This window comes from Bos indicus x Bos taurus, chromosome 9 (genome assembly GCF_003369695.1).
Source record: "Bos indicus x Bos taurus breed Angus x Brahman F1 hybrid chromosome 9, Bos_hybrid_MaternalHap_v2.0, whole genome shotgun sequence".
Lineage (NCBI taxonomy): Eukaryota > Metazoa > Chordata > Mammalia > Artiodactyla > Bovidae > Bos > Bos indicus x Bos taurus.
In genome coordinates this window covers 84,014,594-84,032,556 of record NC_040084.1, presented here as the reverse complement: position 1 = coordinate 84,032,556, position 17,963 = coordinate 84,014,594, and the positions used below count along the sequence as shown (strand labels likewise).

At 36.4% G+C, this 17,963-nt stretch overlaps 1 protein-coding gene across 3 annotated transcripts in view; it reads right to left on the bottom strand.

The window, feature by feature from the left end:
* The window catches only part of ADGB (androglobin), a 190,460-nt gene that overhangs the window by 49,381 nt on the left and 123,116 nt on the right, over positions 1-17,963 (bottom strand). For all 3 annotated transcript variants that reach the window (XM_027551777.1, XM_027551778.1, XM_027551779.1), the window contains exons 23-27: positions 16,637-16,730; positions 13,146-13,280; positions 12,251-12,404; positions 9,885-10,072; positions 4,831-5,015 (exon numbers count right to left, since the gene is read on the bottom strand). In XM_027551777.1, the coding sequence (XP_027407578.1) occupies positions 4,831-5,015; positions 9,885-10,072; positions 12,251-12,404; positions 13,146-13,280; positions 16,637-16,730 (756 nt within the window). The remainder of the gene's footprint in view (positions 1-4,830; positions 5,016-9,884; positions 10,073-12,250; positions 12,405-13,145; positions 13,281-16,636; positions 16,731-17,963) is intronic.

The window sequence follows — 17,963 nt, the reverse complement described above, 5'->3', positions numbered from 1 at the left end:
ATTATTCCTAATAAGTATATGAGATATACAGACATGCTTTTAAAATTTCCATGACATAGCAAAAAACCTAAAGAGGCTTAAGATTTTTGTTCCTAGCTCATTTAAAAGCCTTCAATATCTTTGCAATGGAATTTATTCCTTCTTTAGTATCATATAATGTTTGTTTACAGGCTTCCCTGGTGGCTCAGATGGTAAAGAAACTGCCTGCGATTCAAGAGACCTGGGTTTGATCGCTGGGTCTGGAAGATTCTCTGGAGAAGGAAATGGCAACCCACTCCAATATTCTTGCCTGGAGAATCCCATGGACAGAGGAACCTGGCGGGCTATAATTTGTGGGATCTCAGAGTCAGACACTACTGAGAGACTTAACACTTTACTTTTCCATGTTTGCTTACAGAATATATAACTTAATCTGTCATGTCCCATTTCACTACAAATATAACCCACATAAACACATTTTTTGCATGTATTTTTGGTGGGGGCCTTCCAGAAATACATATAGTAAAAAATTCATAAATGGATATGTTTCCAAGAGAAGCACCTTAAAAAACATTTAGAAAGGAAAAGAAATTTCAATATCTGCTTATATGATTCATAAGCATAAACTAATAGCATTCTTTAAAACTAAGAGTCTGTCTGACATCTAAATAAAGAAAATATCTAATTTATGATAGCTAATCTATCAAATCTGTGGAGAAAATTTGCAATCTTTTCTGTGAACCATAAAGAAGTCCTGAATAGATGGAAATAAATAGCCTTTACTTGCATAGAAATTCAATACTATGAAAGTATAATTAATCTATATATTCAAAGCAATCAGAAGGAAAATGATTTTTTTGGTTTCAGTGGAAATTTAAAATATTGTGTTAAAGTTCATTTAGAAAATACAATTATGAAATAGAAGCATCTTGTAAAAGAAGAACATTCTTGGATAATGGCTCTAATTTGGGGTCAATTTGTGAATTATGTTCTCATTATCTTTCTCCTCCATCGCTGTCACTTTCTTGGCCAGAAGTAAAAAAATACCATTGTGTCAAATGGTTATGTGTGATTCTCTTGCTAAAGCTAACTTTTTAAAAAATTAATTTTTTGAAGGATAATTTCTTTATAGAATTTTGCTGTTTTCTGTCAAACCTCACCATGAATAGGCCATAGGTATACTTATATCCTCTCCCTTTTGAAACTCCCTCCCATGTCCCTCCCCATCCCACCAATCTAGGTTGATGCAGAGCCCCTGTTTGAGTTTCCGGAGCCATACAGCCAACTCCCTTTGGCTATCTATTTTACATATGGTGATGTCAGTTTCCATGTTACTCTTTCCATACACCTCACCCTTTCTTCCCCTCTCCCCATGTCCATAAGTCTATTCTCCATGTCTGTTTCTCCACTGTTCCCCTGTAAATAAACTCTTCAGTACCACTTTTCTAGATTCTGTATATATGTGTTAGAATACAGTATTTATCTTTCTCTTTCTGATTCACTTCACTCTGCATAATAGGTTCTATGTTCATCCACCTCATTAGAACGGACTCAAATGCATTCCTTTTTATGGCTGAGTAATATTACTCAGTCACAAATAGTCAGACAAGACTGAGTAACTGGACTGAACTGAATATTACTCAGCCATAAAATGCTAAATTTTAAAATGAAATAATGATAAGCTATACAAGCAGGAGGAGATGGGGACAACAGAGGATGAGATGGTTGGATGGCACCACCGACTCAATGGACAGGAATTTAAGCAAGCTCGAGGAGTTGGTGATGGACAGTGAAGCATAGCATGCAGCAGTCCATGGGGTTGCAAAGAGTCGGACACAACTGAGCAACTGACCTGAACTAAACTGATATGATAAACTACAGTGTTTGCCTCTATGAATATAAATCAAAAACTTTGGAGAATAATGTTTGGGGCAACTAGTTACTTAAAGAAAAGATGTAAGGCTGTAAACAGGATAGGAGAATTGCCCACAGTACCTGCTAAAGTTTTGGAATTACAGTGTTCCTGCATGAAGTAAAGCAAAAAACAACAACAAAAAATCTGTACAGCATGGATTAGAGAAAAGAAAACAAAATCATCTTCAAGAGTAAGAGTGGAATTTGGACTAGCAAAACCTAATAGTACCTTTACTGGTCTTAACATACTTGAAGAGAAATATGTATAAATATTATATTTTGTTATTTGGGCTTATCCAAATAAATATATAGAAATGGTGCAGGCAGATTGGCATGAAAAGCCACAAAGCAGAAACATGAACTAGTACTGAAGATGATCTAGAGGATGTTCAGGGATAAAGGGAAAAAGATGGGAGGAAAGGAGGCATGATCTGAATTAGAATTGTAACTAAGCTCATTGTGTTACTGATATAATAGGGAATTTCCCACCTTCCTGTGTCTAAAGCATGACATCTGTGCCCTAATTGTGTCATTACAATGTAGTGTCTTCTCAATTCTCTGCTCCTCCAGATTTTCATTCATATTGGAAAGGAATGTCCCTGGGCAGCAATAACAGTTTCCAGGGTCAATAACAGAGGAGAAAAAGAGTCCTGATTTGGTTGCATTTATTTTAAAAAGGAGGAAGAAAAGAAACATACGAATATTAGAAAATAGGCAACAGGTAAATTCTTTTTAGTTATTTACTTATATACTTGAGATAATCAGCATAAACGCTATTGGGAATAATGAGAGATCAGGAAGAATGCCAGCCACCACATAGCTATGCAAAGATCAGCTAGACAGTATAATCAATTTTAAAATAAAGCACGAAGGCAGAAAAAGCAAGCTTATCAAAATAAATGTAAGTGGATTACATCACCCCATTTCAGAGATCAGAATCTTAGATTAAGTGGAAAAGAATACCCATTTATAAGAGAAAGGTTGAAAAGCTAAATGTGTGAACCAAAATGAACAGACAAATGATAACAAATGAAGAACCAGCATTACTATCATACATTCTATTAAAGTTGAAAAAATACTGCTTTATATTTATTTAAAAAATACAGCATATAAATAAATATAAAGCAAATGTAGAACTTTTTGCAACTAACAATGTAACATATAGATATGTAAACTGGAAAATATTAGGGATAAATTTGTACACATTTTACAATTAAAATAGATCTTAACATTTTTCAAAAAATTACAAGCCAATAAGATAAAATGTAAATGACAATTGAAATTTTAAATATTGCAACTAGCAAGTTTTCTTTTTATTATATATATATATATAGACAGAGAATGTGTGTGTTAGTGCACATGTATTTAGACATCATTTACCTCCAAAATAGAGAATAAGTGTTCTTTATAAACCTCAATGTAATACTAACCAAAACTGATTTGAATTAGTTCACAGTGAAAACATCTATCCAATGCTAAAAATAGAACATATATAAATCACACTAACTCCAAAAGTTTAAGTAGATATTAACAACAAAAGACCAGCTAAAACACTTTTTGGAAATTGTAAAAATATTATAATAGTTAAAAGTTAAAGGGAAAATATCTAACAAACCAAATAAAATAGTATATTCAAAACATAGGATTATATTGAAACATCATGGATAAATAAGTTTTATTTCAAGAATGTATTCCAAATTAAAAATTAATTTATGAGACTCAAAGGGATAAAATTTGATGATTTTTATAAACAAAGAAGTAACCAATAAAGTTTCAAACCTATACTAAAATTCTTAATTATCAATAGAGAGAAACTTTCTTAAATATTACCAAGGGTATTTATCAGAAGTCAACAACAAACATCATACTGAATGGTAAATGCTCTAAGCCTTCCTATTTAAGAATAAGAAGTATATCATCATCACTCTTATTTAACATAGGTTTGAAGACCCCCACCAATGTCACAAATAAGAAAAACAAATATCAATTACCAAAACTGGTAATATTCTACTTTTGTTTAAAATGAGAATGTAAAAATGGACAGTAGAGGTGTAAGAGCTAATATGCTAACAGTATTTCTTTTTTCTGGGTTGTATGATTACAAAGGATTTCTTGCTGCCTTGTTTATAATTTTATATTTTTCAGCTTTCTACATTGGGCATGTGTTACTTTTGTAGTCATAAGTTATTAAAATAAATGAATATATCTTACAGTATCACTGTTATCCCTTATTTCAGAAATAATTTTATTAGTTAAAAGCTCTGGTGATTATTACACTGCAGGTAATAATTTCAACATTTTTATTAATTTTAATAAGTAGAATATTTTCTAAAAATAGTGAATTTGGAATAAAAGTAAAAAAAGAGGCACAGATGTAAAGAACAGTCTTTTGGACTCTGGGAAAAGGTGAGGGTGGGATGATTTGAGGGTAGCGTTGAGACGTGTATACTATCATATGTGAAGCAGATCGCCAGTTCAGGTTCGATACATAAGGCAGGGCTCTCAGGGCTGGTGCATGGGGATGACCCTGGGGGATGGGATGGGGAGGAAGGTGGGAGGGGGTACTGGATGGGGAACACGTGCACCCGTGGCTGATTCATATCTATGTTTGGCAAAAACCACTACAATATTGTAAAGTAATTAGCCTCTAATTAAAATAAATTAATTAATTTTAAAAATTCTTTCAAAATAACAAAAATCTATTTCTTATTTGAAAATCTGATAGAGCTCAAATAATACAGCCTTTAAAGTACAATTATAACAAATCTATTGCTCTTCAGGGATTAATGTCATGCACAAATGCAATAGTTTTCTAAAAATACTATGGTATCAAATTTTACCGATTTTACTTGCTATTTTATCTTAAAACATTTTAACCATCAGTTATATAAACTGTTTATGAATCTATATATGACCAATTTTAAAAGCCACACTTACACTGGGAGCTCAAGGCTTTCTCATTCCCCAGGAAGTTAATTGCCGGTATGATAGCTTGACCCTTCCCAGTAGAGCTCACGATAACTTCTTCGTTTTCTAAGATCTGTAGCTTGATGAATACGTCTGGTTTGGATGTGCGTACCTGTATTGTAACAGGATGTGGCAATGCAACTTTAACTGAATACCTGTAAAGAAAAACATTCATCTTTATCAACAGTCTTTTCTTCAAATCACTAAGGAAATTGTATCATTTACTGATATGATAATCTACAAGTAAACCTACTTTATACAGTCAGTTAAAATCCTGGAAATGTTAGTGCTATTACAGACTTTGGTCAAAGATCCCAGTATGCTCGGGTAAAATGAAATTATGTATGAGGTGTTTATTACTGTCACATCCCAAGCAGAGATATGTAATGTTTTATTTAGATATGGTATGTACTATAAAATTTGATAGATTGCAAACTACTGCCACATGGCACCTTTCCATCATGCCCTCCTCTCCAGTGGAACAAAGACCACAACTGGCAGTAGCTTTCAAAACTTCACTGTCAAGTGTTTTCTTGGAGCCACAAAAATAGAAATCAAAAGTAGTACTTGTCACCTGTGCTCTCACCCTTTAACCATACCGGTTGGGAACCTCTTGGAAAAATAACGAAAATTCCTAACTCTGTCCCTTAATGCAGTCTAAGATCTCTAGTCTTTTTGTTGGGGTTCTTTCCTACTTTAGGTGAATCCTAGCAAATGCTCAGGATTCTATAAACTTTCAGTGTCTCTACAAATTTGCTTTTCTCTCTTCTCTCCTCTGTATCTTATTTCCTCACTTTACTACTTCTTGAGTTTGGCTTTTGTACCCAAGGAGGTCTCACCTGTTTAAAAACAGATCAAAACAAGACAAAAACCAAACTGAAAAATATCTTCAATCAACCCTGCTGTTCAGCCTCAGCTCTATTTTACTCCCCAGCTTACAGTCTAAGAAGAGTTGTCAACTTCTACTGTCTCAGCTCATCACCTTCCACTCACTCACAACACCCTACTCTGCCCCCGACAAGGTGCTAAACTTGCTCTTGCCATGGTTTCAAGCAGCTTGTCACTACCCTAGAGAAATCTCAGTTCTCATCTTCCTTCATCTCTCAGGGGAATTTGACAGGGTTGAATCAACCCTCATTTCTTCTTTCTTCAAAAACCTTTCCCCATGGGCATAACAATTTTGTACCCCCTAATTCAAGGGTGTTTTTTTTAGACTTCTCTCACATCAACATTCTCATAAATATCAGAGAATCTTAATATTCTGTCCAGTATCTGACTCTTTTTGTACAAATTTTCCCAGCCACTTCAATGGGCAGAAACAGAATACTCATTTCCAAATCCATGTTTCCAGCCCAGCACCCCTATGCAATATCTCTCATACATTTCACTGGTCTACCAAGTTTAACATGTAAAAATGAATTAATCATCCTTCTGTTGCCCAACCAGCAAATAGAGTCCTCTTCCTGAAACCTCTATTTAAATAAACAACACTTATTCTCCAACAGTTTCCAAAGTCAAACCATAATCAACCAAGATTGTCCATTTCACTTCCTTGATATCTTAAAATCCTTTATTTTCCCTCTGGATATACTGTCACTGTTTGTTATAGGTTAAATTATTTCTTCTCAAAAACCTGCTGGAGTCCTAGACCCTAGCACCTCACCATGCCCCCATTCTTGGAGATATTATCCCACAGAAATCATCAAATTAAAATGAGGACCTTATGAAAATGAGACATCTGGAAAGAGAGAGACACAGGGAGAATGGTGCATGAAGAGGAATACAAAGACCAGGGTTATAAATCTACAAGCCAAAGAATTCCAATGACCAGCAACGTCTAAAAGAGAGAGCATGGGGTATTTTCTCCCTCACAGCCATCAGTTTAGTTCAGTTCAGTTCAGTCGCTCAGTCGTGTCCAACTCTTTGCAATCCCATGAATTGCAGCATGCCAGGCCTCCCTGTCCATTACCAAATCCCGGAGTTCACTCAAACTCACATCCATCGACTCGGTGATGCCATCCAGCCATCTCATCCTCTATCGCCCCCTTCTCCCCCTGCCCCCAATCCCTCCCAGCATCAGAGTCTTTTCCAATGAGTCAACTCTTCACATGAGGTGGCCAAAGTACTGGAGTTTCGGCTTCAGCATCATTCCTTCCAAAGAACAGCCAGGACTGATTGCCTTTAGGATGGGCTGGTTGGATCTCCTTGAGTCCAAGGGACTCTCAAGAGTCTTCTCCAACACCACGGTTCAAAAGCATCAATTCTTCGGTGCTCAGCTTTCTTCACAGTCCAACTCTTATATCCATACATGACTACTGGAAAAACCATAGCCTTGACTAGACGGACCTTTGTTGGCCAAGTAATGTCTCTGCTTTTTAATATGCTATCTAGGTTGGTCATAACTTTCCTTCCAAGGAGTAAGCATCTTTTAGTTTCATGGCTGCAATTGCCATCTGCAGTGATTTTGGAGCCCCCAAAAATAAAGTCTGACACTGTTTCCACTGTTTCCCCATCTATTTCCCATCAGCAGGAATCAATTCAGCTGACGCTTCGATCTCCCAAATTTCAATGAAAGGGAATCACGTATTTAATCACATATTTAATCACGTGTGTTAGAAAGGTAACTATTCCAGTAGTAAAGGATGGATTTGTAATGAATAGGGGCTTCCCTGGTGGCTTAGATGGTAAAAAATCTGCCTGCAATGTGGGAGACCCGGCTTTAACCCTGGGTCAGGAATATCTCCTAGAAAATGGTATGATATGCACCCCAGTATTCTTGCCTGGAGAATTCCATGGACAGAGGAGCCTGGAGGGCTACAGTCCATGATGGTCGCAAACAGCTGGACACAACTGAGCGACTAACACACATGTACTGAATAAGGTGATAGAGAAAGAGAGAAAGACATAGAAAACATGAAGAAAAAGAGTGAATATAATGGAGAAATGTATTCCAGAAACACAGTGTTTCTGTAGATAAAATATAATGAAACTACGAAGTAGTGGAGGACGCTGAGAATAAAGAGGAGGGCACAAAGATGAGAAGTGTGTGGGAATTAAAACCAAAGATCTGATAAATGAAAGAGAGTGGAGTCCATGATGAGGACTACTTATCTATGTATTCTCAGGGAGATATGAGAATATATAGATAAGTATGAAAAGAAGGATGAGTTGGCAGATAAGGAGAAATATACATAAGAGAAAGTGAAAGAGGAGAGTGAAAAATTTGGCTTAAAACTAAACATTCAGAAAACTAAGATCATGGCATCTGGTCCCATCACTTCATGGCAGATAGATGGGGAAACAGTGGCTGACTTTATTTTGTGGGGGTTCCAAAATCACTGCAGATGGTGATTGCAGCCATGACATTAAAAGACACTTATTCCTTGGAAGGAAAGTTATGAACAACCTAGATAGCATATTCAAAAGCAGAGACATTACTTTGTCAACAAAGGTCCATCTATTCAAGGCTATGGTTTTTCCAGTGGTCATGTATGGATGTGAGAGTTGGACTATAAAGAAAGCTGAGCGCCAAAGAATTGATGCTTTTGAACTGTGGTGTTGGAGAAGACTCTTGAGAGTCCTGCAAAGAGGACTACAAAGAGATCCAACCAGTCCATTCTAAAGGAGACCAGTCCTGGGTATTCATCAGAAGGACTGATGCTGAAGCTGAAACTCCAATACTTTGGCCACCTGATGCGAAGAGCTGACTCACTGGAAAAGACCCTGATGCTGGGAAAGATCAAGGGCAGGAGGAGAAGGGGACGACAGAGGATGAGATGGTTGGATGGCATCACCAACTCAATGAACATGGGTTTGGGTGGACTCTGGGAGTTGGTGATGGACAGGGAGGCCTGGCGTGCTGTGGTTTATGGGGTCGCAAAGAGCTGGACATGACTGAGTGACTGAAATGAACTGAAAACTGAACTGAACACAAGAGAAGCATTAGAGATGGAACAGAACAAGGAGAGAGTAGAAAGAAGGAAGAGTGTTATGAAGAATGTTTAATGAAAGCCAAATAGGATAACTAAAGAGACTTTCAAGGAACGTGAAAGAGGAGAGTGAAAAAGTTGACTTAAAAGTCAGCATTCAGAAAACTAAGATCAGGCATCCAGTCCCATACTTCATGGCAAATAGATAGGGAACAATGGAAACAGTGAGAGACTTTATTTTCTTGGACTCCAAAGTCACTGCAGATGGCGACTGCAGCCATGAAATTAAAAAACGCTTACTCCTTGAAAGAAAAGCTATGACAAACCTAGACAGCATATTAAAAAGCACAGACATTACTTTGCCATATAGGTCTGTATAGTCAAAGCTATGGTTTTTCCAGTAGTCATGTATGGATGTGAAAGTTGGACCATGAAGAAGGTTGAGCACCAAAAAATTGATGCTTTTGATATGGTGTTGGAGAAGACTCTTGAGAATCCTTTGGACTGCAAGGAGATCAAACAAGTTAATCCTAAAAGAAATCAATCCTGAATATTCATCATAAGGACTGATGCCGAAGCTGAAGCTTCAGTACTTTGGCCACCTGATGCAAAGAGCTGACTCATTAGAAAAGACCCTGATGCTTGGAAAGATTTAAGGCAGGGAGGGGAAGGGGATGACAGAGGAAGAGATGGTTGTATGGCATCACCACATGGATGATGATGGACATGAGCTCAAACTCAATGGATATGAGTTGAGCAAGCTCTGGGAGTTGGTAATGGACAGGGAAGCCTGGCATGCTGCAGTCCATGGGGTCCACAAAGAGTCGGACATGACTGAGTGACTGAACAACAATAAAAATAGGATGAGGACTGAGAAACCACTTGTGCAACATAGGCTGGATCTTACATAACATTTATACAATCATATTGCTGTTTTCAAAAGAGTATAAAATTGAAGTTCAAAATTAGGATTTTACCAAAAAAGTTATTATTTTGATAATATCAATATTTAAATAAAATATTTAAATTTAAAGTCAACTATGTAGTACAAGATATTGATATTTTAAAGGAATACATTTCCTTTCTGTTACATACCTGAATATAATTTTCTTATCATTGGGTATGTAATAATCTCTGATTTCCTTTATGGCAAAGGTGTTACATGGAGGGTCTCGAGACAGGCACGGGAGTGGATGATAAGAACCAATGAGACGCAGTTTCCATCGTGAGGATGACACATACATGTCACCAGTATATGCTTCAGCCACAAATGTATAGCCTTTCTACAACAAAGAAGAATTACACTGAAGTAAGTAATATTGTTCGGAGAAGGCAATGGCAGCCCACTCCAGTACTCTTACCTGGAAAATCCCACGGATGGAGGAGCCTGGTAGGCTGCAGTCCATGGGGTCGCTAAGAGTCGGACACGACTGAGCGACTTCACTTTCACTTTTCACTTCCATGCATTGGAGAAGGAAATGGCAACCCACTCCAGTGTTCTTGCCTGGAGAATCCCAGGGACGGGGGAGCCTGGTGGGCTGCCGTCTATGGGGTCGCACAGAGTCGGACACGACTGAAGCCACTTAGCAGCAGCAGCAGCAGCAGCAAGTAATATTGTTACTAGTTTTCAAAGATACAATGTATGGTTTTACTAGGGTTGGTAGTATAGTGGTGAGCTTAGCTGCCTTCCAATATATAGGTGGTGCTAAGTCACTTCAGCTGTGTCTGACTGTGCAATCCTATGGACCGTAGCCCACCAGGCTCCTCTGTCTAAGGGATTCTCTAGGCAACAATACTGGAGTGGATTGCCATACCCTCCTCCAGGGGATCTTCCTGACCCAGGGATTGAACCCATGTCTCTTATATCTCCTGCATTGGCAGGGAAGTTCTTTACTATTAGCGCCACCTGGGAGGCCCCTTCCTATATATGGTTTCACAGTACTAAAATGCTTTATCTTAATATGCATAAAAATCTTCAAATCTCTTGATAAGTGACAAATCACTTAGTATTATGTTTTGAAATCCCTCTTAAAAACTTCCATCTTACATGTTTTTTTGAGAAAATGGAACACTCTAATATTTCTGTTTGTATGTTTCCCTGGCCATTAAAACATGCTTAACTGTGGTAGATGATTATTACATTTCCTTCTAATTCTTCTAATGCTACCTAAGACAAGTTATTTTTTTTTTTTATCATTGCCTCCTGGATTAGCCAAATAGCTTCCTACTTGATTTTCTTGTCTTTTCGGAATCACCTTTCTAAATATGAGATGAAAAAAGCAGAAGAGTTTATGGAAATATAGTTCCCTTGGTATGATGAGTGGCAAGTAAAACTATTGAATTAGCAGAGGTCTGGTTCCATGGAACCCAGTTGTGAGCCTGGAGATGAGCTCTTGGAGAAAAGAAGCAATTAAGGAACCTGGGAAAGTGATAACACACAGAAGTTCAAAGCAATTCTGAGTTTATAGTTCCAGACATTTCTAACAAGGCAGGAAAATACAGGTTTTGTATGCCAGTTGCTCTCTGATGCAGAGAAAACTCTCTGATGTTTACGGTGGTTTAGTTGCTAAGTTGTATCTGACTCTTTGCAAACCCATGGACTGTAGCCCACCAGATTCCTCTGTCCATGGGATTCTCCAGGCAAGAATACTGGAGTGGGTTGCCATTTCCTTCTCATTTAAAGCTACCCCCCAAATTTAAGTTTACTCAAGGAAGGGAGGTTTACAGTGGAGCTACTAAGCAAAAGCTAAACCAAACCCAAAGAATGCTGCATGCGAATAAGAATCAGAGTCTTGTGTGGTTCTAACTAAACACCCAACTAAAGATCTCTACCAAAAGTAGGTATCAATGACTAACATGATCGGTATTAGTATACTTATCTGGTGAAGTAAAGAGCTCACCTCTAGAATTTAATGACATCTGTGAACTTAGCAGAATCTCCCTTTGAATTAAATCATCTTTTTCTTATGGATCTTTGAGACCTTTGATTTCCAATTACAAATGTAAAAAATTTTTATATTCAAAAGGAAATCTAGGCAAAATTTGGTGAGTGGCTGTGTAAACACAATCTTCAAACATATTTAGGAATCAAATAAAAAACCCAGTGGGAAACTGAGACAACCTGATGATAATTTGCTTGAGGGATAAGACTAAATGTGCTCTTTACCTCCATTTTCATTTTAAGGGTTTGTATGATTTTATAATTTTAATAATGGGGATTTCTAACATTTTCCTTTTGTCATATTTTCTTTGGCAAAAAGATAAGAAGGGGACTAAAAGGATAATATTCTGGCACTCACATTAAGTACCTATTGCTGTCAAATACAGGAGACTTCTCTGCAGAAAGACCAGGGCCTAATTATGGGCTGAAAATACATCTGTTCTACCTTCTGCTGGAAAATCTCAGGGTGCTGGCTTCTCACTGCTATTCTATCACATGAGGAGAATCAATTTAAACCTACCTTATTCTTGGTATAAAGATAAGGCACCACTTTTTGGAACACTTTTGGCACTTGTTCCATTGTGTCATTGTTAACAATGTGGAGCATACAGACTGGAAGTGAAGTATATACTTTGGGAACCAAAATCATATCTTGAGGAACCAAAAATGTTTCTCTGTAATTACAAAAGAGTGAAGTTTCCCTTGGCATGAACATCATAAAGTAAGTTTGAAATTAAGTTTGAAGCCAAGAAATAAAAAAATAAGTTTAAAGTTGCAAATAACTTAAAGGTACACATATTTTTTTCCTTTAGAATTCTAATTAATACATTATTTTTTTCATGCAAATGCTAACCTTTTAAGAAATCCTATTTATAAATAATCTGTGACTCTAACATGCTATTGCTTGGAAATGAAATAGTTCATTTCTATACTCAAAGCATATCAGTTTATTACATATGTGTGCATGCTTAGCCACTCAGTCATGTCCAACTCTTGAGACCTCATGGACTGTAGCACACCAGGCTCCTCTATTCATGGGATTTTTCAGGCAAGACTACTGGAGTGGGTTGCCTTTTCTTCTCCAGGGGATCTTCCTGGCCCAGGGATTGAACTTGCATTTCCTGTATCTCCTGCATTGCAGGTGTATTCTTTACCTGCTGAACCATTGGAGAAGCCATATTCATCAAAAGATCTAATAGTTAACTTCATATTCTTCATATTTTGTTTAATGAAACATGGATAAAATTTCTATAATAGCTCATTTATGCACATCAGATACGGAAGGAATTTTAACTAAGTTCCGAAAGCAAGTTAAATGGTCATACTATTACTACTATCACAAATAAAACTCTCTCTATGTAAATATTTTATACCACTTAGGGGTGATATTATTCACCAATATATGATAGACTCACCTGAAAACTATAAACCAAGTGTTTGGTGGCTGGTCTGTGTAAGTCACAGTATAGTCAGCAAAAGCAATCTTAGTTTCTTCATCTTGATAGCATGGATAAGATTCCATAGATTTGCACTTGCTTTTAAACATAAGTCTGGAAAGGTAAAAATAATTTAAGTACCAATGGCAAAAGCAATTTTTGAAATAAATTCTATTTATAAAAAACGAACCAAAAAAAAAAAAAAAACCCACCCAGCATAAAATATTGCAGTCCATTGTTGGATGGATTGAGTACTTCATCAAATGAAGGCTCATTGTGTGTGGCTCAAAGGCAGAGGTGACCATTTCAGGTCAACCATGATGTCTCTCGAAAGTGCCCAAAGTTATCTGAAGTTCTTAGTTGAAGGAGAACCTAATTCCTGACTCTGGGAGTAATTAAAATTTACAGATGGGAAATCAGCACCAAAGATCAAGCTATAAGGGTGAGAAAATTAGAAGCAGGAAAACTAGCAATAAAACTGAATAGGAGCCACTGAAAGTCTGGGGATTCAATGTAGAGAATAAATAATAGAACATAGTTTACAGTGAGGAATTGATTTCTAAAAAAAAAAAAAAAAAAAGATTTTAAAATAAACCCTAAAAGCAAAGGCCATGAACAAGGGGAGAGTGCCAGAGTTTTCCTTGTACATGATTTCTAGTGCAACTAGGTTTTTCCTTGATTGCCCCACTGGAAGGCTGTGGTATATTCCAGAACACAATGGAAATGATCAGAGAGATCCTGGGTCCTGTAGCTCCCACCCAGCCAGGAACCAGAACCAGCCTCAGTAGCACTAGGAGTCTCAGGTCTTTTGTATAATGTTGGGTATTAGCTGGGACAGAAGCTATAATAGTCATAGACCGTGGTTCTCTGTAGGGGTCTATACAGAGCTAGAGCTGCTCTTGGCTTCCAGATGGTGGATGGCTTGACTGTACTGTCAGTGGGAAGTAAAGCCATAGAGATCCTCAGGGAGGACAGGATTCATCTGCTCTTTCTGATTGCTGGTCTTTGGTAGTGGAAGGAAAATGATAGGTTTATATTTGCACACCCACATTTTAGTTGTGTCCACTCTTTGCACCCCTTTGGACTGTAGCTTGCCAGGCTTCTCTGTCTATGGGGTTTTCCAGACAAGAATACTGGAGTGGGTTGCCATGCCCTCCTCCAGGGGATCTTCCTGACCAAGAGATTGAACCCGCATCCCCTGTGTCTCATGCATTGCAGGCAGATTCTTTACCCCCTGAACCATCAGGGAAGTAGGGTATTAAAAAGCTTTTAAAAATAATTACAAGAACAGAGACCAGGTTGGTTATATCTTCTGGTGCATGTGGCATTTTTTTGGGTACTTTCTATATACACAACCATATTGCCTGTAAATGGTGGCTTTATTTCTTCCCTTCAAATTCTACTGACACTTACATTGCTTTACTACCTTTTTGCACTTTTCAGAATTTCAGGATTACCTTGAATAGAAGTGTTTGGGCAGGCATCTTTGTCTCATCCCCAACTCAAGGAAAAGCATTCAAACTTTCACCACTAATTATGTTTACAGTAATTTAAAAAATATACTAGGTACCATAACATATTAAGGAAAATCTTCTCTAAACTTAGTTAGCTAAAATTTTTAAATTTTGAATTTGTGTTGCTTTTTTTCAAATGTTTTTTTCTGAACCTATCCGAAGGACCAAATGATTTGTTCCTTTTCCCTGTTAATGTGCCGAATTAATGCATTTCCTAATGTTAAACCACTCTTGCATGTCTCAGAGTGGGAAACCCACTTAATTAAAAGATATTATCTTTTTATATCATTCCAATTTTGATTTGCTACATTTTTTCATCTAATTTCAAGAGGGTGACTGGTTTGCAATTTCAGTTTTTTTTTCTTTTTTTTTTTAACTATGTTTGCTGAGATTTTAAAACCAAGGTTTTAAGTTGCTAAGTGTTTCCTCTTTTTTTCTGTTCTCTAGAAGGTGTGTAATATTAATCTTATTTCTTAAATTCACTAGTTGATCCATTTAGCAAATTGCTAGAGAATATATTATGCATGCTTGCCTTATTAGCATTTCATCTATATTATTACTTTTACCATTTCTGCAGTAATGCCAGAACTTTAGAACTCTGTAGCTCCATTTATCCAATTTCTGCTTTTGCATTGCTAAGGTTAAGATTTTACTCCTACATGTAGCCATTAGTCTAATTGTCCTTTGGAAATAATATGTCTCATTTTTCTGGTAACTTTGAAAATTTTTCTTCTGGCCTTTGGTTTCTGGCAGTTTGACTATGATAAGTCTAGGTATGGTTTCCTTTGTGTCTTTCCTGCACAGACTCTGCATACAGAGTCTCTTGAAAATACAAGTTGATATATTTTATCAGTTTTAGAAATTTATCAGCTATTATATTTTTATATTCTGGTACTATAATGATATAAATACTGGACTTTCTAAGCATGTCCCACATTTTCCTTAGTTCTTTCCTTATTTTCCACTATTTTTCTATTGACCTATCTCCCAGTTCACTAATCTCTTCCTCTATTCTGCCTGATATGCTGTTAAACTCAAACATTTAAAATTCAGTTGTTAGAAACTGTATTTATGTAATCTCCATTTAACTGTGCTTTATTAATCTAAACTTTTAATCTATTTTCTCTTTATTCTTTATTTTCTTGAGCATTTCCATAATAGTTACTGTTAGAGATTTGGTCTGCTAGCTCCTACATCAAAATGGTCTGCTTCTTTTATGTATTTGTTGTTGTTCAGTTGTTAAATTGTGTCTAACTCTTTACAACCCCATGGACTGCAGTGTGCTTGGCTTCCCTGTCCTTCACTATCTCCCAGAGTTTGTTCAAACTCATGTTCGTTGAGTCAGTGATGCCATCCAACCATCATAGCCTCTGTGGCCCCCTTTTCCTCCTGCCCTCAGTCTTTGCTAGCATCAGATTTATTCCAAGAAGATTTGTGGTTAAAATGCAGTTTTCCTAAGGCCCAATTTACCTCACACTTGTCCTTGTTTCTAGAGTGCAGTTCACCAGGGATTTCAAGTGATGGCTTTCACTGTTGAAGCCTGGCTTGCTACAGTCCATGGGATTGCCAAAGAGTAGGACATAGATTAGCAATTGGACATCAAAAACAACAATAGTCTGCCCTATCAGGTCCTAAACTTTTAACTTTTGTCTCCTGAGCACCAAAAGACTTCAAGAAACTCTGCTTTGCTTCTCAGAGTTTTCCTGCTTAGAATATTAGATAAGTGCAGTGAAGACAAATAAGAAGTAGTAACTGGGGAAGTTCAGAAGCAATGGTATGTTTCTAGCTGCAGTGATTAGGGAAAAACCCTATGAATATGGTGGCATTTGAATTGGAACTTGGAGGATACCAAGATACTGCAATACAAAACCAATACAATATTGTAAAGTAATGAATCTCCAATTAAAATAAATAAATGTACATTAAAAAGAAAAAAACATCATTGAGCTGCTTTACCTTAAGAGAGAAACTGCATACTGTTCCATATTCTGTTCCAACATAGCCCAAACTTTCTGAAGCGTATCTGCAACACTGGCATTTTCCTTTGTATCTAAAAATAACAATATAAAAACTGTAAGGTGCCTGAAAAATCATCTTGTTCTAAGCCCTCCTTTTACAGGTGAAGCACTTGAAACTCACAAGTAAGGTGATATCCAGAGTCAGAAGCTTTACTAGCAATAAAAGCATGTTTAAAATAGAAAGCTAAAAAAATAAAATAAAATACAAAGCTATGAACCTTTAGCTGAGAGTTCTGATCATCATTTTATGCTGTTTCCCTTCATCTCTAGTTAAAAAAATCATAAAATGCTCTTTGATCTAATTGAATATACTCATCAAAGAGTTTACAACAAAAGATCCCTTATCACAGCAAAAAAGTCCTTATGAATGCTCTTGTATTAGAAACTATAATCCATCCATTTTTTCCCTAAAGAACAGTGGCTAATGGGATCTCACTGAAGCTTAACCTAAAGCATAATCCACAAAAGGCTTAAGAGGAGATGATCTGACAAAAAAATGTGAATCCATCATAAGCGTCTCAAATTTAACATGTCAGAAATTGACTTTTTTTTTCTAATTATCTTAATTTCTTCATAGAACTTACTGGTATCTGAAATCGTTATCTTAATATATTTACTTTCAATTGCATGCCTGGGACCACTATAACACAAGATTCATTAGAGCAGAAACCTTGGAAGTTTTACTAATTTCTGTAAGGCCAGAACATAGAATAGTTCTGCATACACAAGAATTATTCAAAAATTATATGTTGAATGAGAACACAAATACTATTAAAAAGCTGCTCATTTGTTTTTTATAAAGAGAAAAAAATTATTATATGAATATGCTTTTTACAGTATATACGGACAAACAACAGGGATATTTTTCTATCACAAAACTATGCAATGTCGTTTGTTTGTTTAACATTTATGGATCTATAGTTTTTACTGCTTTGGTGAACATTTTGATATTTCTCATTGTTTCAGAGATACTTTTACAACAAAATGTTTCAAAATACTCAAAGAATTCTGTGGGAGGCAAGGCTTTTTACATAAACATGTCAACAAAATGTGCAGAATGAAAATAATCGAATATAATTTTTTTTGCCTTTGCAGTGTTTTATTTTGAGCTGATAAAACAGATCTTTTCACAAAATAGTTTCATATACAAAAATATATTTGATTTGATAAATATAATAATACACTTTGAATGCATTTTATGCTAACTGTATGATACCATGGACATACGTGGAAACATCTTCATTTAATTCATTCATGCATTCACT